The 26,390-nt window shown below is 41.3% G+C and overlaps 1 protein-coding gene across 1 annotated transcript in view; it reads left to right on the top strand.

Moving 5' to 3' along the window:
- Nucleotides 1-26,390, top strand: part of PSTPIP2 (proline-serine-threonine phosphatase interacting protein 2) — a 93,965-nt gene that overhangs the window by 36,739 nt on the left and 30,836 nt on the right. Inside the window, exons 2-3 of the mRNA XM_036874979.1 lie at nucleotides 12,195-12,295; nucleotides 25,865-25,942. Coding sequence (XP_036730874.1) covers nucleotides 12,195-12,295; nucleotides 25,865-25,942 — 179 coding nt within the window. The remainder of the gene's footprint in view (nucleotides 1-12,194; nucleotides 12,296-25,864; nucleotides 25,943-26,390) is intronic.

Raw genomic sequence — 26,390 nt, 5'->3', positions numbered from 1 at the left:
CGTTGATTACTTTCTCTGTTTCTTCTAAGGAAATTGGCCTGTCTCAGCTTTCTATCTCAAATGGTGTCAATTTTGGTAAACTGTATTTTCAGAATAGGCTAATCTGTTAGTCTTTTCTTCTAAGTTTGAAGCCATACTTAGAAAAAAATCTCTTACCTCAATATTTTAAAAATATATACATTCTATATTTTCTTCTTACATGTTTGTGATTTCCATGTTTAGATCTTTAATTCATCAGATATTTATTTTAGAGTGCTGTGTTAGAAAGGGCTCTATATTTAGTTTTTGGCAAAATGAACAGTCATTGTTACAATAATATTTATTGAACAAGGCATCATTTTCTTTATGGTTGTAAATGCTTCCTTTATCATATATTAAATCCCCATACATACATAAGGCCATTCCTGGACTGTTGTTTGTATTTTATTTACCTGATTATCAATTCTCAATGTCATAACGTAGTACTTTGAAAATTTTTGGTTGCTTATACTGTTTTTTGTATGGTAGGGTAAGTCTTCACTTATTCATCTTTTAAACGTTTTAGGGTCTATTTTCATTCACTTATTCTTTTTAGGTTTTTTTTTTTCCCCAGAAAATTCTTCTTTGCTTTATTTATTTATTTTTTTAACATCTTTATTGGAGTGTAATTGCTTTACAATGGTGTGTTAGTTTCTGCTGTATAACAAAGTGAATCAGCTATATGTATACGTATATCCCCATATCTCCTCCCTCTTGCGTCTCCCTCCCACCCTCCCTATCCCACCCCTCTAGGTGGTCACAAAGCACCAAGCTGATCTCCCTGTACTATGCGGCTGCTTCCCACTACTAGCTATTTTACATTTGGTAGTGTATATATGTCCATGCCACTCTCTCACTTCGTCCCAGCTTACCCCTCCCCCTCCCTGTGTCCTCAAGTCCATTTTCTACGTCTGCGTCTTTATACCTGTCCTGCCCCTAGGTTCTTCAGAACTTTTCTTTTTTTTAATTTTAGATTCCATATATATGTGTTAGCATACGGTATTTGTTTTTCTCTTTCTGACTTACTTCACTCTGTATGACAGACTCTAGGTCCATCCACCTCACTACAAATAACTCAATTTCGTTTCCTTTTATGGCTGAGTAATATTCCATTGTATATATGTGCCACATCTTCTTTATCCATTCATCTGTCGATGGACACTTAGGTTGCTTCCATGTCCTGGCTATTGTAAATAGAGCTGCAATGAACACTGTGGTACTTGACTCTTTTTGAATTATGGTTTTCTCAGGGTATATGCCCAGTAGTGGGATTGCTGGGTCATATTAGGTTGGTTTTATTTTATTTTATTTTATTTTTTATGTAAAATGTTATTTATTTACTTTTTTTTTTTTTTTTGCTTTAATTCTTTTTTTTTTTTTTTTATAAACATCTTTATTGAAGTATAATTGTTTCACAATGGTTAGGTTGGTTTTAGAATGAACTTAAATTTAAAAAGAAACTCCATTAAGATTTTTTTTTTTTTTACAGCTAGTTTTTTTTTTTTAATTAATTAATTTATTTATTTATGGCTGTGTTGGGTCTTCGTTTCTGTGTGAGGGCTTTCTCTAGTTGTGGCAAGCGGGGGCCACTCTTCATCACGGTGCGCGGGCCTCTCACTATCGCGGCCTCTCTTGTTGCAGAGCACAGGCTCCAGACGCGCAGGCTCAGTAATTGTGGCTCATGGGCCCAGTTGCTCCGCGGCATGTGGGATCTTCCCAGACCAGGGCTCGAACCCGTGTCCCCTGCATTGGCAGGCAGATTCTCAACCACTGCGCCACCAGGGAAGCCCCTCCATTAAGATTTTGATTGAAATTATTGTTATTTAGAAATTTATTTATTTATTTTGGACTGCATTGGGTCTTCGTGGCTGTGTGTGGGCTTTCTCTAGTTGCAGTGAGTGGGGGCTGCTCTTCGTTGTGGTGTACAGTCTTCTCACTGAGGTGGCTTCTCCTGTTGCGGAGCACAGGCTCTAGGCGCGCGGGCTTCAGTATTCGTGGCACGCGGGCTCAGTAGTTGTGGTGCATGGGCTTAGTTGCTCCATGACATGTGGGATCTTCCCGGACCAGGGCTCGAACCTGTGTCCTCTGCATTGGCAGGTGGATTCTTAACCCGTGCACCACCAGGGAAGTCCCTTGATTGGAATTATTTTAACTTGATAGGTTTATGTGGGGAGAATTGAATCTTTCCAATATTGGACTTTCCCATCTTGGACTAGGATATATTTCTAGATGTTTTGAGATCTTTGTATTTTTTTAGTAATGTTTTATAATTTTCCTTCAAAAAGGCTTATTCCTAGGTATTTTATAGGTTTTATTGGCATTATGAATAGGATTTTGTATTTTAAACTATATTTTAAGTGGTTATTACTGATATATAAGAAAACTGTTGATTTTTTAAAAAATATTTAATTCAATTCCTAGCTTTTCACTTGATAATCTCTGGTTTTCAAAGTAGGTAGGTATATAATCCAAAAATAATGACAGTTTCTGATATTTTTGCCTCTGTCTGGAGTAAGAAAGTGGGAAAGGTGTTACCCTGGAAGTGAAGGGCATTTACAGGACTTGAGAATTGTGCAGAACCTTTTTTCCCTTCAGTTTTTAGTGTGCAAGCTTTGATGGTGCCTAGGGACAGCGCCCCATTGCTGTTCTGGTCTCCGTGCCCTTGCGCGGAGCCTGCTGCAGGGTGGGGTCCTCACCAGCTGTGGCTCTGGTACAAAAGTCAGAATTAGCTGTTCTGGGGCAGGGCACTGGCTGGGTTCCCGGTGTCCTACAGACACCCTCCCAGTATTTCCATGGCTGCTGCAGTTTCAGCCCCTGCTGATTTGAGCTTGGGATTTTCTAGGGCTTTGCTGGGAATGTTTGTGGACTTTCTTCTGTTTTGCGTAGTTTGGGAATACTGGCTTCTGACCCCTGCCCATCTAGTCCTATCTGTTTTTTATATTACAGAAATTCCTACAAATGTGCACCTTCCTCATTGGGCCCTTTCCTATTTTCTGCTGTTGCTGTGGATCATTTGTTATTTTAGTGGGGCCTGGGAACAGATGAGAGAGAAACAAGACTTCAATTTGCCATCTTTAAGGGATGGACGTAGGGAGAAAGACTTCAGATTATAAAAACAATGTAAGGATATTATAGAAAATGTAGAAAATACGGAAGCACACTAAGAAGAGAATTGCTTTCAACATTTGGGTGCACATCCTTCTAGTCATTTTTTTTCCTTATACGGAGTTTTTGCATTGCACACTTTCTCAGGTTTTACTTTCACTTAAAGTATTTTCAGTTGGGTAGAGTTGCTTTTGCATTTGACCTGCTGACTTGACAGGAGGGACACTTAGACATGTGAAAATGTCAAGTGTGGATCCAGTCTAGACAGAGCTGGGGCTGTGGGCTCGTAGAACAAGGCTGGCGTGGGAACTGGGGTGGGGTCTTATTCTTGCCTTCACAATGCATTATTATTGCTTAAGAGAAGGCTTAAGGGCACAACCATTGTAGTGACTTTGACTTTAGGTTTTTCATGCCTGAAAATGGTAGTTTCCATATCCTTTGCTGAGGTATCCCTGACACCTTTCCAGCTGCTTCCTCAGATGACGACATACTTACTTTTGAATAGCTAACGGTTACATTTATTTCACTGTTGTCTGCTTTCAGTGAAAAAAAAATTGTATTGTTCAAACACATATGCTTTTTTGTTTATGTGGCCTGGTCTTGAAAAATCTTGATGTGTCTGTCTTAATTCCTTTAGTTTGTGAAGCACTTGATAATCTCAAAGCACATTATCTCATTTGGTCCTTCCAATATCCCCATTTTATAGTCTAGTAAGGAGGGATTGAGCTACTTAGCTCCAAGTCACGTAGCTTGTGTGTGGTAGAACCAGGGCTCAAACCCAAGTGTGGTGTTAAAGCCTGCGTATGTCCCATTTAGAACGGTAGGGAAGTAGGCTAACTGGCAAAAAGTTAGATTTGGTTCTTATCCTCAAACAAGAGAAGCTGTGTGGTCGAGTGGTTTCAGAGTACAGAGCCACAGTTTCTTGTCCTGTAAAATGAAGATAATAATTATACTTATGTCATAGGATTGTTATAAGAATTAAGCAAAATGTCCCATGCAAAATACTTGGTATGCTATTTGGAACACAGCAAACATTCACTGTATATTAGCCCGAATTATTAATATTAATTAACAATAATCAATACATATTTGCAGATAAGGTGAGTTTGATCCATTTGGTTTTACCTCTTCCAGTAAAAGAGATAGGAAAGAAAGATCAAGGTTGAGAATAGAGGGAGGTAAAATGAAGTCCTCGGTCTTTATCCCAAGTCTTCTGTTGCCATATGGTTTTTAATAAATAACGGAGATTTGAATAATATTGTTGGTTGAGAGTTCAAATCTTTCATTGTGGTTGGAGGAAGTGATAAGGAGAACTTCTTTTCGTTGTGTCTTATTTTCTCCAGCTGTAAACGTGGAAATAGCTCCTGTCTCACTGTGTTTATGTGGAGCATACTGTGGTCCTTTAATGCAAAGTACAGTACATTAACACATCCCATGGCCAGTCTTCAAACAAACTCAACCTTTGTGTGTAATGCAAAGTCAGTGCCTTCTCCCCATTCTAAGGGGGCTCTCTGGGCTTCCAAAGGGCACCAATGCCGATTTGCATTTTTTACTCAAAATTGGAGGTTATAAAATGAAATGCAAACCATGGAGAGTCTTCCCTGGCCTCTTCTCCTTTGCATTTACTAACAGTCATTCTTTCCTGCCCCATTCTGCTGTGTTCTCTAGTTTCACGTGCAAGTATCCTGCTTTCCTCAAGGCAGGAGCCAGGATTGTTCTATCGTCTTTTGTAATTTCTATGGCAGCAGTTCTCTAACGGCATTACAGTCCTTGGAAGAGTGTAAAAAGTGGAGACTCCCCCACCCAGGGTTCAGAATCAGCAGGCCTGGGGTGAGACCTGGGGGACTGCCTGTTTACCAAGCTGCTTGGATGATTCTGGCACAGGTGGTCCTTGGAGCCCACATCTAGAGAAACTGAAACCGTGTAGCAGATGCCATGATAGGATGGACGTGAGGTGCAGCACAGAACTGGATGTGGGGATGCTCTGGTGGTAGCACCTGTAATTCTGATGGTGGCTTTGGAGGCTGCAGGTATCTTTTGCTTCCCCTCTGCCTTCCCCTTCTGCCTAGTGGCCACATGGTAGAAAAGGTCTCTGGAAACAAGTTCTCAGAGGCCCCTGCAACATGAGCCTCAGGGCTGGGCAGGAAGAAGGAGTACATGTGCCTGGATTGAGGGAGACCAGACCTGAGTGTTAGGGGTGGGTTGGGGGAGCTGGCGGCAGTGGAGTTATCCTCCACCAGGCAGCCCACGGAGATTTCCTTCTCTGAACCCACAACCCCACCTGGTCATCACAGCAAGCATCACAGCAAGACTGTTTTTATTATTCTTTGGCTCACACATCTCCTGGATGTGGCACACATGTGCTCATTGCTGGACCTGGCAAAATTTTTGTCTTAAAGAAATTTAAGTGGCTTTATTTATTTTTTTAAAATTAATTTATTTATTTGGCTGCATTGGGTCTTAGTTGTGGCACCCAGGATCTTCGTTGCAGCGTGCAGGCTTCTCTCTAGCTGTGGCGTGCAGGCTCCAGAGCGCGTAGGCTCAGTAGTTGTGGTGTGCAGGCTCAGTAGTTGCGGCACATGGGCTTAGCTGCCCTGTGGCATGTGGGATCTTAGTTCCCTGACCAGGGATTGAACCCGCGTCCCCTGCATTGGAAGGCAGATTCTTAACCACTGGACCACCAGGGAAGTCCCTTAAGTGGCTTTATGATTAAAATACTAATCCACTGATTAAAACTTGAATACTATTTACCTCTTTATAATTTGAGCATTATTAAACCTTACATTCTGGGTCTTTGGGAGGTTGCTGGATGCTTGGATCTGCCCCTCCTTCTTTTTCATCTCCCTGCCTCACCCAGGACTCCAAGACCAGATCCATTTTCAAGGCTTATCTTCCTCTGTTCCTTCTAGTGACTGCCTCCCTCCCATTATTCTTCTGACTCCTAATCAATTTTTTTTTGGCTTTTAATTTTTTGAGGTGTAATTTACATAAGATGAAGTGCACAGATTGAGTTTTGAAAACTGCATATTCCTGTACAACTCACACCTCTATGGAAAGATCTTGATTAGATGTGTTTCTATCATTCCAGGAAGTTCCCTCATGGCTCTTCCCAGTACCCCCTCAATTTCTCCCCTGACTCAGACAATCACTGTTCTTACTTCTTTTACCATAGAAGTAAGCCCTAGAACTGCTTTCCTGTCCTAGAACTTCATATAAACGGGATCATACAGTAAATACTTTTTGCATCTAGCACCTTTCATTAACATAATGTTTTTGAGATTCATCCATGTTGTTTCACTGTCAGTAGTTCTTTCCTTTTTATTGCTGAGTAGTATTCCATTGTATGAATATACCACACATTGTTTATCATCCATCGATTGTTAGGCATTGGGTTGTTTCCAGTTTAGGGCTATTGTGAATAAAAGGCCTATGAACCTTCTTGTAGAGGTCTTTTTGTGGACATATGTTTTTCTTTCACTTGGGTAAATGCTTTGGAGTAGAACTTTGGGTCATATGATATGTGCATGTTTAGCTTTTTGAGAAATTCCCATTTTTTCAAAATGATTGTACCATTTTCACACTCCCAGAATGAGAGTTCTGCTAGTTCAACATCCTTGCCTACATTCAATGTTGACTTTTTAATTTCAGCTGTTCTAGTGGGCATGAAGTAGATATCATTGTGACTTAGTTTGAATTTCCCTGTCATGTTAAGCGACTTTTCATGAGTTTTTTGGCCAAAGGAATGTCTTTTATGAAGTGTTTATGAAGTTCAAGTATTATGCCCAGTTTTTATTGGGTTGCTTATATTTTTATTAATTTGAAGTTATTTATATGTTCTGGTTACCAGTCCTTTGACAGACATATGTATTGTGAATATCTTCTCCCAGCATGTGGCTTGCCATTTAATTTTCTTAATAATCTCCTTTGATGAGCAGAGGTTTTTAATTTTGATGAAGTCCAGTTTTTCAGTTTTTTCTTTAGCAGTTCGTATTTTTTGTGTCCTCTCTAGGATATCTTTTCCTGCCTCAGGGCCTCAAAGGTATTTGCCTATACTGATAAACCAAAACTTTATATTTTGGTTTTGCATCTGAGTCAGTGACCCATCTCACATTAATTGTGTGTGCATTGTGTGCAGTGGGAGCAGTGGGGGCAGTGAGCAAAGACTCTTCTCTCCCCAGCTTTATGTAGTTGTCCCAGGACCACTTGTGGAAAAAACTGTCATTTCTCCCACTGAATGGCTTTGGCACCTTTTGGAAAGTCAATTGACATGTGAGTCTATTCCTAGGTTGTATTCTGTTCCGTTGATCTACTTGTCTGTCCTCAGATCAGTACTGTACTGTTTTGATTACTATAACTTCCCTGCAAGTTTTGAAGTCAGGTGGTATGAATTCTCCAGCTCTTTCTTCTTTTAAAAGAACTGTTTGTTCTAGGTCCTTTAATTCCATATAAATTTTAGGCTAACTGGCAAATTTCTACAGAAAAGACTTTTGGGATTTTGATGGGATTGTGTTGAATCTGTAGATCAATTTGGAGAAAATTGATGTTTTAACAATATTTACTCTTTCAATCCACAAACATGGTCTACCTTTATTTTCATTTCTTTCAGCAAAACATTGTAATTTTCAGTGAAGAAATCTTGTATTGTATAACCTTTTAAGCATTTATTCCTGAATATTTTATATCCTTAATGCCATTTAAATGATGTTTAATTTTTTTTTGCTACTGGTATATAGAAATGTAATTGATTTCTGTGTATTGACTTTGTGCCCTGCAATGCTGTTAAATTTATTAGTTCTAGTCATTCTGGGAGGTAAATTTCTGTGAACACAATCATGTTGTCTGAAAATAAAGGCAGTTTTACTATTTCCTTTCCAACAAGTATGTTCTTTATCTTTTTCTTGCTTTATTTCCTCCTTGTTAGGAGGAAAGTATTCAGTCTTTTCACCATTAAGTTGTTAGCTCTAGGTTTCTGTAGATGTCCTTTGTCAGATTGAGGACATTGATAATTTGTGTTTTTTCTTTCTGTCTCTCTTGTTTTTTGATCAACCCAGCTATAGGTTTTCCAATTTTATTAAGCTTTTCAAGGGACTAACTTCTGGTTTCATTAATTTTCTTTATTGTTTGTCCATTTATCTTTTTTTAAAAAATTAATTTATTTTTATTTATTTGGCTGTGCTGGGTCTTGGTTGTGGCACACGGGATCTTTGTTGCAGCATGTGGGATCTTTAGTTGTGGCATGTGGAATCTTTAGTTGTGGCATGCGAATCTTTAGTTGTGGCATGTGGACTCTTTAGTTGTGGCATGCGAACTCTTAGTTGCAGCATGTGGGATCTAGTTCCCTGACCAGGGATCGAATCTGGGCCCCCTGCATTGGGAGCATGGAGCCTTAGCCACTGGAACACCAGGGAAGTCCCTGTTTGGCCATTTCTAGTGTATTTCATTGTGTTCTACTATTTTTATTTCCTTTCTTCTAGTTACTGCATATTTAAATTTGTTCTTCTTTTCGTAGTTCCATAAAGTGAAAGCGTAGGTCGTTAATTTTAAAACGTTTTTTTCTTTTCTAATATTAGCATTTGGAGCTACAAATTTCCCCATAGGAAGATTTTCCCTAGAGGAAAATTCCCTGTAGAAAAAGCACTGTTTTTCTGCATCTCATAAATTTTGATGTGTTGTTTTCTTCACCGTCAATTGGTTTGAAATGTCTTCTGATTTCTCGTGTGAATCCCAGTCACTTTAAAAGACTCAATTTAAATCTTATGTCTTCTCTTTTCTGATGACTCTAGCCTATTTTCTCTTTTCCACCTTATTCATTATATATTTTCTCTGTATAGTTTTATACTCTGTTTTAGTCTCTCATTTTTTTTTATGCATACACATTTGTTTTATGTGTGTATCTTTTACTGACTCCCAAAATGAACGATAGTCTCTTTGATTACAAGAACTCCATCGTATGCTGACTCTGTAAACTTTTTAGTACCTTGTCTGTAGTTGACATACAATTAACAGACATTTCTTAAGCACCATTAATGTAGGAGCTATTGTGGATGATAAAGGTTGGGTATAATCCAGATACGCTTTAACTAATTTTTAAAAGATATTAACTAACGACACAAAATAATATATAATAAAAGCCAAATGAGAGGAGACGTCATTAAACACTCCAGGTACTCTGAAGAGGAAGAGGAGACTGTAGGACAAATTATTTGAGGAGGATTTCAGAGAGGACTTGGGATTTGAAGTGGCCCTGAAACAGAGGTGGGATTTAAGTGAAGATGGAGGAAATGCCATTCCCACTGTGGGAAAATCATGTGCAATGGTCCTGAGGTATAAATGTACACTGCCCATTTGGAGGATGGGGAGAGACTAGCATGGGAAAACGAGGGGACAGAAGTCAGGGCTACTGTGAAGCAGGATGTGGAGTTATGGGTTTGCCATACTCATTTTTTTTTTTTTTTTAATTTATTTTTGTCTATGCTGGGTCTTCGGTTCGTGCGAGGGCTTTCTCTAGTTGCGGCAAGTGGGGGCCACTCTTCATCGCGGTGCGGGGACCGCTCTTCATCGCGGTGCGCGGGCCTTTCACTATCGCGGCCCCTCCCGTTGCGGGGCACAGGCTCCAGACGCGCAGGCTCAGTAGTTGTGGCTCACGGGCCCAGCCGCTCCGTGGCATGTGGGATCTTCCCAGACCAGGGCTTGAACCCGTGTCCCCTGCATTAGCAGGCAGATTCTCAACCACTGCGCCACCAGGGAAGCCCCACCATACTCATTTTTGATGGCAAATCTGCTGTGCCATCTTGGCGCTCATGCAGTTTTCTTTCCTGCTTGGCCCTCTTATTCTGCATCTGCCAGTCAGAGCTTCTCAGCAGTGCTTTCTGAGTAGCATGGGAAGGAGTTTCCAGGCCAAATCCCCTGCCTCTTTGCACTTGGACTTAGGCACTCTTTGTTTTCTCTTGGAGATTTTTTTTCTTGGTTGCCTCTGGAGTCCAGTCACTCCTCTGAAGCAGCAGTTGTGGTTTTTTAAGGCTGGTGGCCAGGAGGCCTGGTGATTTGGTTTGTTTCCAGGAAATCTTGTTCTAGCTCCACCCTCCCTGCCCAGTTCAAAGAGTGTCCACACCCTTAATTAAGAAAAAGGAAACCACCTTTTCCAAATGAATATCATAAAACAGAGAACCTAAGTGTACTTCTCTGGGAAGACCAAAGCACTTCTGTCTACAAACCAATATTGACATTGACCCTTTGTACCCATTCATTCCCTCATTCACTCAGGAGCCTTTGTTTTCATCGTTCTCTTCTAATGCATCTGGCTGGGAACACAATAGACATTTTCATCTCACAGAATTTTACTGTTGACCTTTGGTTTGCATAATCTTAAGCTAAATTTTTGGGGTGTGTGTGTGTGTGTGTGTGTGTGTGTGTGTGTGTGCAGGACTGGTCTGAGACTTGGAAGAAGCTGCAGGCACTTGCAGTAGTGTTGGGCCAACAAGGCTACTCACAAGGTGGGTAGCAAACAGCAAATTCAAAAGCTGGGCAGTCTGAGAGCCCAGAAGAGGGAGCATTAGGGCTACTCACGGAAGGCTTCCAGAAACCTTGGGGGTGGAGGGGCTGAATTTGGATTCAGGAGGGGATAATGTAAGCATCGTCTTAGAGTTGCCACTGAGCACTGCATTTCAGGGGGCAGTTAGAAGCCTACCCCGCTGAGACAGAAGAGCGTGTTTGGAGGGGGTGGGTGGAGAAATGAAGCTTTGGTGGAGGCTATTTCTTTAGGCTTCCCAAGGCCGAAATCTATGCTCAAACAGTAGCCAGAACCCATAGAATTAAATGTATTTCTAACTAAGATTTATTTGTATGCCCATGTATAAAATTTATTATACTTATAATAATCCACTTTTTAAAATGCAGTGTGAGTTATGGCCAGTTAAGTTTCTGAGGTTGAAATCAGCCTCTTTGGACCCCTGTCTGCTCAGCCAGGCCATGAGGAGTGGCAGCAAATGGAAGAGAGAAATTCTGCTTCTCTAGTGTCCAGGGCTGGGCAGAGAGGTATCTTCAGGGGGTCCCACCCCCACCCAATGGCAGAGAAGCACCTTCCTCAGCAGATGGAGGGTAGGGAGGCTAGGCTGGGGCTGGGTCAGTTCAAAGCTCCCCAGGGCACACCCAGTGGCAGCCTAACCAACCTCCCTAAGGGACTGGAGTCTGGATCAGACCACCTATTATATGCACTTGGGGGGTAGAAACCAGGGAACCAGCCACATTAGGGGACACTTTAGGGGTTTTCATTAAAGCTCCTGATTTGTTGGTTTGGGGAGCTGAGGGGACTTTGATTTTTAAAATATACGGCATCCGGGACGACTGCTTTGGGAGACCCAGGCAGCTTCCTCCAACTCCAGAGCACGCAGTAGAATAAAATAGGAATAAATGGCTAGCTTAAAATTTTAAAAAATTCCTTTCCCCCAAAGTGGGGCCAGCCCATCCGGGGCCTGCTGGCTGCTGGGCTCAGCTTCCCGCTACAGTGGGAAGCTGGCCTCCCTCTCCGTCTCCTGGGGCCTGGCTCAACAGTGCCCTCGACCCTCACACCAGGCTTCTTGGCTTTGGGAAGAGATGTCAGGGTCAAGCTCTGTGACAGGTGTGAGGACACAGTGAACACTGTGTATCCCTGGTTAAAATGGACCTGTGGTGTAACTGAGTTTCCCCCCGTGGCATAGAGGGTCACTCAGCAGAAGGACAGAAGGGGGCTCAGACATCCTCCCATCCTCCCTGCCTGGCCTGATCAAGGCATGTGGGGACCCAGGGAGGGGCCCTAATCCCAGCCAGCTCCCTCGTCCATGTGCCTCTCAGTCCTCTGTCACTTCCTTCCTGTTTCGTGGCCCTATAGTTTCATAATTTTAAAAACTCTTCCACAGTTACATGCACTCTGAACTTCTTCTATTTTGTCCTTTTTGGTCACGTGTGCCTTGGAGGTAAGTGTTTCAGCAACTCCCCATGGCCAGCTTCCCCGTGTCCTGCCCTGTCCACGCTTCAGGCCTCGGGGCTGCCGTCACCGCGCTCCCCATCTCACACAGTGTTGTTTTTCTCACCAGAGTTCAGACATCCTCAGCAGCACTGGCTATGAGACCATCATCCAGCATCTGAACAATGGCCGCAAGAACTGCAAAGAGTTTGAAGACTTTTTAAAAGAAAGGTACATGTTGTTTCTCTCTGAAGACAGAGGGTGGACAAAACACTCCCACACAGACAAGGACAGTTTACTGGTTTTGTTTGTTTTTAATGGTCCACAGAACCCTCTGCTGTAAAGTTATGGAACGATCCCCAAGAAGTAAATGATATCTTTGTCCTAAAGCTCTTAGGAAGCCATTCAAGAGATAAGATTTATGAATGAAACAGCAAACAAAATATAATAAAATACTAAGTTTTGTGACACGTATGATACTGAAAGAGCTCACGGGAGAGGGGAGCTTGGGACGACTGGCAAAAACAGAGGGGCAGCGTCATGGAGGAGGAGATCTTGAAGCGTCCCTCAACTCGAGGAAGAGATGGCTTTGGTCGGGGGAGGAACACCCAGGTGTCTGTGGGAAGGCAGCAAGCAGGGCCTGTGCGGTGACAGGGAGGCAGAGCCTGGCTCAGAGACCACTGAGCTGCGGTGGTGGGAAAGATGCAGGGGCCAGTCGTGGTGCTCCGCAGGGTGGTGGGCTGGGTGGCCTGGGGGGATCTGGCATGCTTTAGAGGACTCCCTCCCCTCCCCTTCTCTTCCCTTCCTTTCCTTTAAGATTAAAAAAAATTCTATACTTAATGGGGTAAGTTAGTTTTATGGAAAATCTTATTCATCTGGAAGCCTCCATTTCCCGGTGACTCTGGATGAAGGAGTGCTTTGTGGAGATTTTTGTCCAAAGATCTGGGTTGTTGCCAGGACCCAAACCGATGAACCGGTTCTGTTTGTAAGGCAGTGAGTGAGAGAGTCGTTACTTGGAGATACAGACAGCAAAGTGCTTTTGATCAAATCTCTTTATTTTCTACTCAAGAGAACATTAGGGTAACATAAAACTCACACTGGTTGCCCGCTCTCAGATGGCGAGGCCTCTCCCCTTGAACTGTTTCAAAGGTCCAGGGCAGCTGAGCACTGCCACGCTGTGAGTCTCAGGAGGGGTGGACACAGAGAGGTCTGTCCACTGTCAGGCCCCATGGAACTGGTCGCTGTGCCTCCTTTGAGGGACCAGCCTCCCTCTTCTACCCAAGCTGGTTGACAGTGGTGACACCAAGTTACAACTTTCCTTTCTCTTGACAAACACTGGAGGTGAGCTTCTTCCTTTCTTCAATTGTCTCTGACAAAGGAGCAAGCACACAAGAGTTTCCCCACTGTATAGGACATAGAAATTGCAGAACATCCCTTGCTTTATGTGTTTCTCCGCCACTTGGGGCTTTTATAAATTTTCTCCTGGGAATGATATAGCTTTGCCATACATCCATGAAGGAGGTGTTGGCTAACGGCCAAAGCTTCTGCAGCCCAGACAGAACAATCCAAGGTTCCCCTGACACAATGGGGATGGTGGTATATATCAGTGGTGTCTACATTTTTTTGAATGTAACCCTCAGTACAAAATACATTTTACACTGCCACCCAGTACACACATGCATAAAACAAAAGTTTAATAAAACATTACTACCCTATTATTTTACTCAATTCTATGTAATTAAAAACTGCTGGTCATGTATGCAGAAAACAGTAAGACACTGATGAAAGAAATTAAAGATGATACAAACAGATGGAGAGATATACCATGTTCTTGGAGTGGAAGAATCAACATTGTGAAAATGATTATACTACCCAAAGCAATCTACAGATTCAGTGCAATCCCTATCAAACTACCAGTGGCACTTTTCACAGACCTAGAACAAAAAATTTCACAATTTGTATGGAAACACAAAAGACCCCGAATAGCCAAAGCAGTCTTGAGAAAGAAAAGTGGAGCTGGAGGAATCAGGCTCCCTGACTTCAGACTATACTACAAAGCTACAGTAATCAAGACAGTATGGTATTGGCAGAAAAACAGAAATATAGATCAATGGAACAGAATAGAAAACCCAAAGATAATCTCACGCACATATGGTCACCTTATTTTTGATAAAGGAGGCAAGAATATACAATGGAGAAAAGACAGCCTCTTCAATAAGTGGTGCTGGGAAAACTGGACAGCTACATGTAGAAGAATGAAATTAGAACACTCCCTAACACCATACGCAAAAATAAACTCAAAATGGATTAAAGACCTAAATGTAAGGCCGGACACTATAAAATTCTTAGAGGAAAACATAGGCAGAACACTCTATGACATGAATCACAGCAAGATCCTATTTTTTTTTAAAATAAATTTATTTATTTATTTATTTATTTATAGCTGTGTTGGGTCTTCATTTCTGTGCGAGGGCTTTCTCCAGTTGTGGCAAGCGGGGGCCACTCTTCATCGTGGTGCGCAGGCCTCTCACTATCGCAGCCTCTCCTGTTGCGGAGCACAGGCTCCAGACGCGCAGGCTCAGTAATTGTGGCTCACGGGCCTAGTTGCTCTGCGGCATGTGAGATCCTCCCAGACCAGGGCTCGAACCCATGTCCCCTGCATTGGCAGGCAGATTCTCAACCACTGCGCCACCAGGGAAGCCCCAGCAAGATCCTTTTTGACCCAGCTCCTAGAGAAATGGAAATAAAAAGAAAAATAAACAAATGGGACCTAATGAAACTTAAAAGCTTTTGCACAACAAAGGAAAACATAAACAAGACGAAAAGACAGCCCTCAGAATGGGAGAAAATATTTGCAAATGAAACAACTGACAAAGGATTAATCTCCAAAATTTACAAACAGCTCATGCAGCTCAATATCAAAAAAACAAACAACCCAATCCAAAAGTGGGCAGAAGACCTAAATAGACATTTCTCCAAAGAAGATATACAGATTGCCAACAAACACATGAAAGAATGCTCAACACCATTAATCATTAGAGAAATGCAAATCAAAACTACAATGAGATATCATCTCACACCAATCAGAATGGCCATCATCAAAAAATCTGCAAACAATAAATGCTGGAGAAGGTGTGGAGGAAAGGGAACCCTCTTGCACTGTTGGTGGGAGTGTAAATTGATACAGCCACTGTGGAGAACAGTATGAAAGTTCCTTAAAAAACTAAAAATAGAACTACCATATGACCCAGCAATCCCACTACTGGGCATATACCCTGAGAAAACCATAATTCAAAAAGACTCAAGTACCACAATGTTCATTGCAGCTCTATTTACAATAGCCAGCACATGGAAGCAACCTAGGTGTGCATCAACAGATGAATGGATAAAGAAGATGTGGCACATATATACAATGGAATATTACTCAGCCATAAAAATAAACGAAATTGAGTTATTTGTAGTGAGGTGGATGGACCTAGAGTCTGTCATACAGAGTGAAGTAAGTCAGAAAGAGAAAAACAGATACCGTATGCTAGCACATATATATGGAATCTAAAAAAAAAAAAAAAAGGTTCTGAAGAACATAGGGGCAGGACACTAATAAAGACGCAGACATAGAGAATGGACTTGAGGACACAGGGAGGGGGAAGGGTAAGCTGGGAGGAAGTGAGAGAGTGGCATGGACATATATACACTACCAAATGTAAAATAGATAGCTAGTGGGAAGCAGCCGCATAGCACAGGGAGATCAGCTCAGTGCTTTGTGACCACCTAGAGGGGTGGGATAGGGAGGGTGGGAGGGAGATGCAAGAGGGAAGAGTTATGGGGATATATGTATACATATAGCTGATTCACTTTGTTATACAACAGAAACTAACATACCATTGTAAAGCAATTATACTCCAATAAAGATGTTAAAAAAAAAAAAAAAACTGCTGGTCATAACCCATTGAATTAATTTATGGTTTACAAATGGGTCATGACCCACAGTTTGAAAATCACAAGTCCAAACAGAACTCAAAAGCTAAGATCTCACTTTTTAAATGTTTCACAGAAATATATAGGTAAGAGGAGAAAATATATGCAAATTAAAAATTATTAAATATTTGTACTGCATTTCTGGTATATGGTCATTTTTCTGCAGGAGCTTCATAGCCAAAGAAACCAGTCCCGTGTTCTATGATTTTTGGGGAAGAATCTGCTGGCATCAGGTCAGAGTGTCAGATACGTCTGCCCTGGGTGTGGGCACTTGAGGCCCCTGAGCAAGTGGCCTGCCTGGCTTTGGGCCTCCTTTCCTGGTAGTGTGCTTGCCAGAAAGAGGCTGCTCCACTGAGGGCACGTGTTTTGTTCCGGGTCAGCTCATGAGAGGAAGTGCCGTCCTCTTCAGGTTCAGGGGTCCAGGCTTTCTTTCTGCTCTCATAGGTGCGGGGGGACCTGGGACCTGGGACTCAGTCTCGGCCGCAGTCCGATAATGCTGAAACGGCCTCCTCAGGTCTTGAGCATTATTTTACTGAGCTGCCATAAATTTCATGTGGAACCCTGGCATATTTGGCGTTCATTATGGACTAGAGGAAAAACACACACAAACACAGGGGTGAAGATAACAGCAGTCTGCCAGGTAGTATTTATTATTTTGTTCCTGAAGTGTCATCACATACATTTATAACATTTTTATGGTATGTGGCTAATGTGGTAGTTTTAGGACCCCCCCGCCTCCCGCCACACCCCCAAAGTGTTGAAGTCTCACCGTGGACCTCTGGAATTTCTGGCAGCTCAACCTGCCGGGGGCAGCAAGGGGAAGAGAGAGATACTGCATTTCCCAGGGTCCTCCCTCCCCCACTCTCTCCAGATGGAACTAGGACTGTGCCCCTCCATGCCATGTTTTACCTCCATGATGGAAACTAGGAAGTATCCTTTTCCTTGGTTGTACCAGATGGGTTACAGTAAATCCATCTACACTCGTTTGAGGATGGACAGAACAATCATACGGTGCAAGGAGTAGTGTGACATGCTGCTCTGGAGCGGGCCGGAATGCTGCCTTTTTTGCATCTGCATTGCTGATCCAGGGGCTGTGTCTCAGTGTGTGCTCTGTAGCTGACCAGTCCCCAGTAAGTCCTGGATGACTTACTATATAACACAGCAAGTAAATAACAAAACAGAGTAACAAACAAACTATCAGTAAACTGTGAATTTGCCTAGTTTACCATCTATCAGTGATGACATAGATGATGACAACCACAGCCAACCTCTGAACGGCTACGCAGTAGCAGCCACATATTGAGCACTTGCTGTGTGCCGTGCTGGGAGCTTTGTCTCACGATATTTATTATCTTTATTGATCTTTATTACAGTAATGTTGAGGTTTACACGTCCCTTTGAAATAGTCTCCTTTGACACACACCAACTACATAAGGTATTATTATTTCCATTTTCTTTGCATGAAAATGTAGCTTTTATTTATTTTTTTTAGATTTTTTTTTTTTTTGAAAATGTAGCTTTTAAAATGAGATTGGATAAGTAATTTACCACGGGAACCTAAAAAGAATCTAGAACAGCTCCAGAGACATGGCATCTCACACAGACTCTGTGTTGATGACTCATCAACTGTGGGCAGAAGAGCAGGTGACTTTCCAGGAGGCAGGGCTTGCTCCCAGCATGGAGGTTTCTCTCCCTCCCTTTTCTCTCTGTTTCGTATTCTCACTCATCATACCCACTCTACCTGTCCAGGCGGACAGGTTTATTAATGAGCGTGCTTCGGATGTCTCTGCCTCCACATCTTTACTCCATTATTTCCCCACCTGGAATGTGCTCCTTTTTCTGCGACTCCTAGGTGAATCCTCCCCATCCTTCAAAGTCCAGGTCAAATTTCCTTCTCTTCCTCCTTTTCCTTTTTTTTTTTCTTTAAAAGAAGCATTCTACGTAGCGCTCCAGCCTGAGATCATCCACTGGTTAACAATTAAAATGATCCTATCTTATCACTGGTAGCCCAAGCCCATGGACTCTCCTGCCCCTAGAACCCTAGGTGAGGCCAGGCATTACATACTGAGCTCCTGGTATGAGCGGGAGATAAATATAAAAATGAGGATAATTTTGGCCACCCAGAGGGTGGCCAAGTGTGACTAAATGAGATTATGTTAATAGCTGCCATTTACTGAAAGCTTGCTAGATATAAGCTAACATCTAATTTGCATATATTATCTCATTTAATTCTCAAAATAACCCTGTATGGCAAGTTTTATCATCCTTATTTTACAAGTGAAGAAACTGAGGTTCAGACAAGTTATATAACTTACCTAAAATCAGACAGGTAATCAGGGATAGATCTGGTTTCAAACCTAGGAAAGTTGACCTCTGGAATCTGTGCTGTTAATCACTTCAGTATACTGAGTACGGTACCTGGTACACAATAAGTGGTGGGTAAATGGTACCCATTACTAATATTGTTATATTAAGCCTAGAAGTTATGTAGAGAATATATCATCAGCTCCATTTTACAGATGAGAAAACTGAGGTTCAGTGGGAGTTTATATGACTTGTCCAGGATTATGAAAGCAGTAAGTAGTAGAGCCAGGACTTCTATTAATCCCATGTCTAACGGTTTTTCTACTTTATTTAGTGGTCTCCTTAGAACACTAGGTATATTCTTTGAAAGGAGGCTTCTCCAGGAACTTGGTGGTCAGATCAGCCCTCTTAACTGTGTGTTGCAACATGATCCTGAGTAGGGAGGAGGGAAGTGTGCTTGTGGGACCCCTTTAGGTCTGAAATTATAACTATGGACTGGGGGATCCCCAGCCCCAGTGCTTTGGGACTCTGGGCTCTTTCCACAAGCTCCTGTACTCCCATTGTTCTTTTTTAGGGAGAAGTCAACCTATCCTGGTTACAGCTCTCCTTCTGGGATCCTCATTGTGGGTCAGCTGTCTGTCAGGATGGGCTTAAGAATGACAGATTGCCAGGTAGGAGTGACTGATTCCCTTAGACATTATCACCTTGTGGTCAAGTTATAGCCAAACCATTATGTGCTATATGAGTTTCCTAGGGCTGCCGTAGCAAATTGCCACAAACTGGGTGGCTTAAGACAACAGAAATTTATTCTCTCATAGTTCTCAAGGCCAGAAGTCCAAAATCAAGATCTGCAGGATCATGCTCTCATGAAGGCTTTAGGAGAGAGTCTGTTCTATGTTTTTTTGTTGTTTTTTTAAAAAAAATATTTATTTATTTATTTATTTGGTTGTGCCGGGTCTTAGTTGCAGCAGGCAGCCTCCTGAGCTGCAGCTCATCAGCTCCTTAGTTGCGGCACGTGGGCTCCTTAGTTGCAGCAGACGGGATCCTTTAGTTGCAGCACGCGGGCTCCTTAGTTGTGACATGCGAACTCTTGATTGCAGCATGCATGTGGGATCTAGTTCCCTGACCAGGGATGGAACCCGGGCCCCCTGCATTGTGAGCGTGGAGTCTTAACCACTGTGCCACCAGGGAAGTCCCTGTTCTATGTCATTTTCTTAGCTTCTAGTTTTGCTGGCAATACTTGGTGTTCCTTGGTTTGCAGCCTCTAACTCCAATCTCTTCTTCTGTCGTCACATGGCATTCTTCTCCTGTGTCTTCCTGTCATCTTCATATTGGGTTAAGGGTCCATCCTAATTCAGTGTAACCTCAACTAATTATATCTACGATAACCCAATTTCCAAATAAAGTCATATTCTGAGATACTGGGGTTTAGGACTTTAGTATATTTGGGGCCTTGTGGGCGGACACAATTCAACCCATAACAGGTACCCAACAGAATGGGGTGGAAGCCGAGACCTATAAGGGAAGTAGAGACTGGGATGGAAGGTGAGTAGCTAAGTCTTCAAATCGAGGCTTCCTCAGAAGCCAGTGGTGATATAAATCAAGACCTTTCTCATTGTCAGTTTCCTCCTGTATAAAATGGAGGGGTTATATTAGGTGTTTTGTAAGATTCCCTCTGGATCTAACAATGTGGTTCTTCTCAAGGAATTTATAATTCAGTCTTGGTACTGTGATTGGTGTATATGGTAAAAATTTATTAAAGTGTCAGGTTTTAAAGCAGAATGATTTCCTCTGCTTTGGGGCTGCCAGGAACACTGGGTTGAGGGCCATCCTTAGGTTTCTTTCAAGATTTATGGAAAAGGCCAAATCTGACAATATTTGCAGTGGGTCAGTGAAGGGGAAATGGCACATGGATTATTCCTGGTCTGGGAATTTGAACAGGGAGGAGAAAAAGTGAGCTGGAGTTTTCAAGGAGGGCTTGTGAGGAAAGTGTAGCCAACTGGGTGCTTACAGTGGTATTCCCTCTTCTGTTACCTATACTATTTTGTACATTTTCATTATGGCCCTTGTTACATAGGCCTCATATTCAAATGAAAGTATTGGTTTACATTCCCCCCGTCCCTCACCCATGAGCTCCTCTAGGCAGGCCTCATATTTCAGTCACCTCTGTGTTCTCCTAATGTGATGCCTGGCACATAGTGGATGTTCAATAATGACAAATTGATGAGCAGATAACAGGGAAAATTTGGATCGGTGGTAGAACGGTGATCTAGGTTAAAGCCTACTTATTCAGGGGTGATTTTTGCAAAGTCCTAGTGATTCCTTCATTGGCTACAGGCCCCTGGACTCCACTGCTTCCCATTTGCTGAGGAAACACCCTCTTAATCTTGTGGTTGTTCCCCTGATTTCATGAGGAGGAGGTTGTAGTTTCACCTTTATCAAAACTCCTTCTTTTCTCCAAAGAGCACACCACTGTGCCTGCTGGAACTCATTAAGTCATCCTTCAGTATCCATAGGGGATTGGTTCCAGGAACCCCAGGATCCACAGATGCTCGAGTCCTGTATAAAATGGCTTACTGGACTTCCCTGGTGGTCCAGTGGGTAAGACTCCATGCTCCCAATGCAGGGGGCCCGGGGTCGATCCCTTGTCAGGGAACTAAGATCCCACATACCGCAACTAAGCCCACGCACCGCAACTACTGAGCCCATGCGCTCTAGAGCTCCCACACCACAACTAGAGAAGCCTGTGCACCACAACTGGAGAAGCCCGTGCACCACAACTGGAGAAGCCCACACGCCACAACGAAGAGCCCACGTGTTGCAAGGAAGACCCAGCACAGCCAAAATAAATTAATTAATGGAAAAAAAATGGCGTACTATTTGCATATAACCTACGCATATCCTCCTGTATACTTTAAATCATCTCTAGGTTACTTATAGTACCTAATACAATGTAAATGCTATGCAGATAGTTGCCAGCATAGGCAAATTCAAGTTTTGCTTTTTGGAACTTTCTGGAATTTTTTCCCCCAAATATTTTTCATCCTCAGTTGGTTGAATCTGTGGATGTGGAATCTGCAGTTGCAGAACCCGAGGTTGTGGAGGGCGGACTGTACTTGTCAGAGTCTAGGACTCTCCATGAGGATCAGGTGCTACCTGTGGTGAGTTCAGATTCATGGTGCCTTAGTGTTAGAAGAAAGGGATTGAGTAAATTCTGTTACCAGAAACCACAAAAGATTATCAAGAAATCTTTTTTTTGTTAAAGAAATCTTAATGGATATAATCCTGAAAGGATAAAATACATGTACATTATACATATTTATTTTAAAGAAAATAGCCTTAGTTTCTTTTTACGTGTAAAAATAATAAATGTTCATTGTAGGGTATCATAATTTTTATATAGATATGGTGAATAGAGATTCTGAAAGGTAGAAATAGTTTCTAGGGAGTTAAAATGCATCCTTTCTTACAACTAGAGTCAGTTTCAGGTGTGTTTCACTTTACATTATCAGGAGTGGGCAAAAATTTAGAAATAGAATCCAAGAGTAGAAGCCCAAGAAAACACAGGATTCTTGCTCAAGCTGTGGTAGTGAGGGGAAGTTAATGTATAAGATCAGAAGGGCATAAAAGAGAATTCACGCGCATGGTTTCAGAGCAAGTAGATAGGGTTGCCCACAGTACCAGGAGCAGGATGAACCCAAATGACGCAACAGCCATGCAAATTACCTCAGCCAAAAGAAAAAGGAGGGAGAGAAGAAGGGAGAGAGGGAGCAAGGAAGATATGAAGTCAAAAAGAGCAAAAGAACCAGGGCCCCAAACTCAAGAACAGATAGACAAAGCCACTCCAAACTCTGGGTAACTGATCCCAAGTAGAAAATTTACCAAAAGGGAATAATAAAAGTATTCAGAGAGAGAATCCAGGAAAAATTTCATGGAATGTAGAAGAACTAAATAGATCTGAAGGGCACACACTATAAACCAGGAAACATTGATACACAGTAATCAATATTGATTATGATTATTTAAGAATCAACATTAACATTCATCCTGGTTAAGTTATTTAGTTAAAGAAAGAATAGTTCAAGTATCTAGGAAGGAAATGAACCAAGTTTTTGAAACAGGAATGGGCAGCAGGGAATCCGGATGGCCTCGAGTTTCTCTTCAATGACAGAAGCCAATGGAACAAGTTCAGCAGAGTTCTGAGGGAAAGTTTAAGAACATTCATTACACCAGCAAGGTTGTCATTCAGATATAAAGGCCACACCGTCATCAAAAAGTCTACAAATAATAAATGTTGGAGAGGGTGTGGTGTAAAGGGAACCCTCCTACACTGTTGGTAAGGATGTAAATTGGTGCAGCCTCTGTGGAGAACAGTATGGGGGTTCCTCAAAAAACTAAAAATAGAGTTACCGTATGATCCAGCAATCCCATTCTGGAGCATATATCTGGAAGAGACGAAAACTCTAATTTGAAAAGATACGTGCACCCCAGGGTTCATTGCAGCACTATTTACAATAGCCAAGACATGGAAGCAACCTAAATGTCCATCAACAGATGAATGGATAAAGAACCTGTGGTACATATATACAATGGAACACTACTCAGTCGTAGAAAAGAATGAAGTAATGCCATTTGTGGCAACATGGATCAATCTAGAGATTATCATACTAAGTGAAGTAAGACACAGAAAGACAAATATCCTAAGATAACACTTACAGGTGGAATCTAGAAAAGATAAAAATAAACTTATTTACAAAACAGAAACAGACTCACAGACATAGAAAACAACCTTATGGTTACCAAAGGAGAAAGGTGGGGGGAGGATAAATTAGGTGTGTGAGGTTAACAGATATACACTACTATATATAAAATAGATAAACAAGTACCTACTGTATAGCACCGGGAACTATATTCGATATCTTGTAATAACCTGTAATGGAAAAGAATCTGAAAAATAACATATATAGATATATGTATATGTATAACTGAATCACTTTGCTGTACGCCTGAAAGTAACACAACCTGGTATGGTAACAACTGTACTTCAATAAAAAGTAAAAAATAATAATTTCAAATATGAAGGCCACAGGTAAATGGTTTCAAATATGAAAGAACTCAGGAAATACTGATGCCCTCCCTTCTGAGCCATTTTGGCAAAAGATCACAAAGTGATGAAATTCAGCCAGAAGATCACAAAGTGAAGAAATGAACCAAGATACAAATCTTAGGGATGGAAAAGCTATGGTAATAGGACTGGTGGTGAGCATCACATCCATTTTAATAAATAGTTAAGACTAAACAACTGGGGGAATTATGATTGGAGAACAGCGTGTGTTATAGACACAAATGAAGTAAAAATAATGTAAACATTATCAAGGAGGAGGTGGAGGTACGATAGTGCTAATCATCTCATCCTTTCACGGGCGGGCTGTCAAACATCTGAAATTGTCTAAAGCTGAAATAGGTCATTAAAATATTTTAATGTCTCAATCCCCTTAATTATTTTCATAAACTCCTTTTTAGCTTTAGAAGGATATTTTAGGAATTAATTTTTCCCGTGGCAAAGAAACAATTACTTGAAATTCAGCAATTCCTTCAGCTTCCTTTCAGTTTTCTTTTCTTCTGTGAAATTTAAATAAAATCAGGCTTAATACTTTATTTTTAAATAGCATGTAGAATATAGTCTCATTCTTTTAAAATTACTCATGCCTGCCTGTCCATCCTTCCTGCCTGCATATCTGCATAAAGGAATGTCCATTACAATCATCACCTGGTGTTAATACTAATTAATTTTAGTTGGTGGAATTTTGGACAGTTTGTTGCTTTCTTCTATGTATTTTTCTTTTTCCTTATTTTTGAATAATGAGCATGTATCATTTTAAAATGGATAAGGTCATTATTTAGAAAGGACAGATGAGAGTGGGAGAAACTTTATAACATGTAAGAATAAGTATTGATATTCAAAATAAAGAACTTTTACAGAATAATAGGAAAAAGGCAAAACAGTTAAAAAATTGGGATGATATGAGTAGATAACTCATAGAAGAATATATACAAATGTCCAATAAATATATAAAATGCATAATCACACTAGAAATCAAGGAAGAGCAAATTAACATGAGAGTTTTTTTTAACCTCTGTCACTAAAGACTGGTGATAATTAAAAAGGAATTATAATATCCAGTGTGGGGGAGGGTTTCTGGGAATGGGACTCTTACACACTTTTGGTGGGAATATAAATTGAGAAGGCTTTTTTTGGAGGGTGATTTGGCACTGTTTTCCAAAATTTAAAACACATATTCCTCTGATCTAGTAAATCCACTTTCTCAGAAGTCCTAGCCTAGAGAAACATTCTCAGAGATGCCCATGAATATCTGTCTGAAGATGTTCATGTAGCTTTATTTGGCAGTAGTGAAAAAACAAATAGGGTGACGCTGAACTGTGGAAAACTCCATATTATGAACATGGTGGTTAGCATGTACTGATAAGGAAAGATCTATACGATGTATTTATTACTAGGTGAAAAACAGAACAGCAAATAATAGAATGATCTCAATTATGTAACCATAAAAAGTTGTGTATTTGTGAGATATAGGTATGTAAATGCAGAAAAAGGACTGGAAAAGTACATACCAAGCTTAGCAGTGGCTCCCTCTGGGGAGAGGAGTGGGATTGGGGGGTAGCGTGAAGGGGGACTTTTTGTGTTTTATTCCATATGACTTTGTGTTGTGTTAATCTTTTGCAGTGAGAATGTATTCATAATATACTTTTTTTTTTTTTAATTTGAAGAAAGTGGGGTAGATGAGCTAAAAGGCCCATAACCTGATAGTATGGTTTAGATAAAGCTGGGGCTGGGACACAAAGTGGAGATGGTGACGAAGGACCATGAGGCTAGGGGAAGGGGGGAAGTGGGCGATGTTTTGTGCTTTAGACAGACCTGTGCCACACCGAGTAACAAGCAGATGTTCTTGTGAGACATGCCAACTGCAGGGTTTATATTCTGAAATTCCCCTCTCTTTGGTATGGTTTAGCTGTGTATTTGAATTGACTATGAATGAGGAACTCTATAGGTTGGTTAAAGGATACTCTTAGAGAAGATGGGAGGGGTGGGCCTTAGGATTGCAGCATTTCGTGGAAATATCTTTTACTCCACTTAAAAAAGATATATTTTATATCTATATAGATTTATATAGATTATTTATATAAATTATGGATCATAGTTTTGAAAATTATTCTGTAATGTGCTAGCCAGTATTGGTCAAGGGGCCATGCTTGGTTTGGCTTTAATATTCAAGCTAGAGACTTTTTGCTGGAGAAGAACACCTTAGAGATGAAGGCCACTGTTCTTTTACAGTTCTTCTCGGTTCTGTAGAGGGGAGTTTCACATTTTAGAGAATTGTGTCCTATCTGAGCTTCTACTGTCAAGGATACAGTTTTGCCTTCAAGGGAAGTGCCATGTGTCTGAAATAAGAATCAGCCCTGAGAAGGACTCATAACCCTCTTTTATGTTCCTTTTAGGGCATCAATTGAAGAGAAATATGGCAAAGATCTGCTCAGCCTCTCTAGGAAGAAGCCATGCGGACAGTCTGAGACCAAGTAGGTGCCACATTTCTTTCTGGTTTCTAGGTTGGCTGGTACCACTCAGGAGCCCCCGTCACTTCAGCAGGCAGAGCTGGCCAGTAGGGTGAAGTGTGTTGGGTGAAAAAAATTTTTAATTTTTTTTTTATTTCCAGTTGTGAAAAATATATAGAAAAATAGAAAGAAAGCTAAAATGAATTATGAAGCCATAACCCATTATTAATATTTTCTAAATTTTCCTTGAAGACCTTTCCTATGTATACTTTTTATAGGTAGAATTATACATAATTTTATGCTAGAAGTTTAATAGAGAGGGTATTCTTGTTTTATTTCTATGTATATATATATGTGTATGTGTGTGTGTGTGTATAAAACACACCCATAGTTTGTGATAGCTACAAGAGACTCTCTTTGCACTATTTCATAGTTCTCACCACCAGTGTGAGATTTCTCTACCACAATTATT

This window comes from Balaenoptera musculus, chromosome 14 (genome assembly GCF_009873245.2).
Source record: "Balaenoptera musculus isolate JJ_BM4_2016_0621 chromosome 14, mBalMus1.pri.v3, whole genome shotgun sequence".
Taxonomy (NCBI): Eukaryota; Metazoa; Chordata; class Mammalia; order Artiodactyla; family Balaenopteridae; genus Balaenoptera; species Balaenoptera musculus.
Note: the sequence above shows the minus strand (reverse complement) of the source record. Positions and strands in the feature narration are given on the sequence as shown.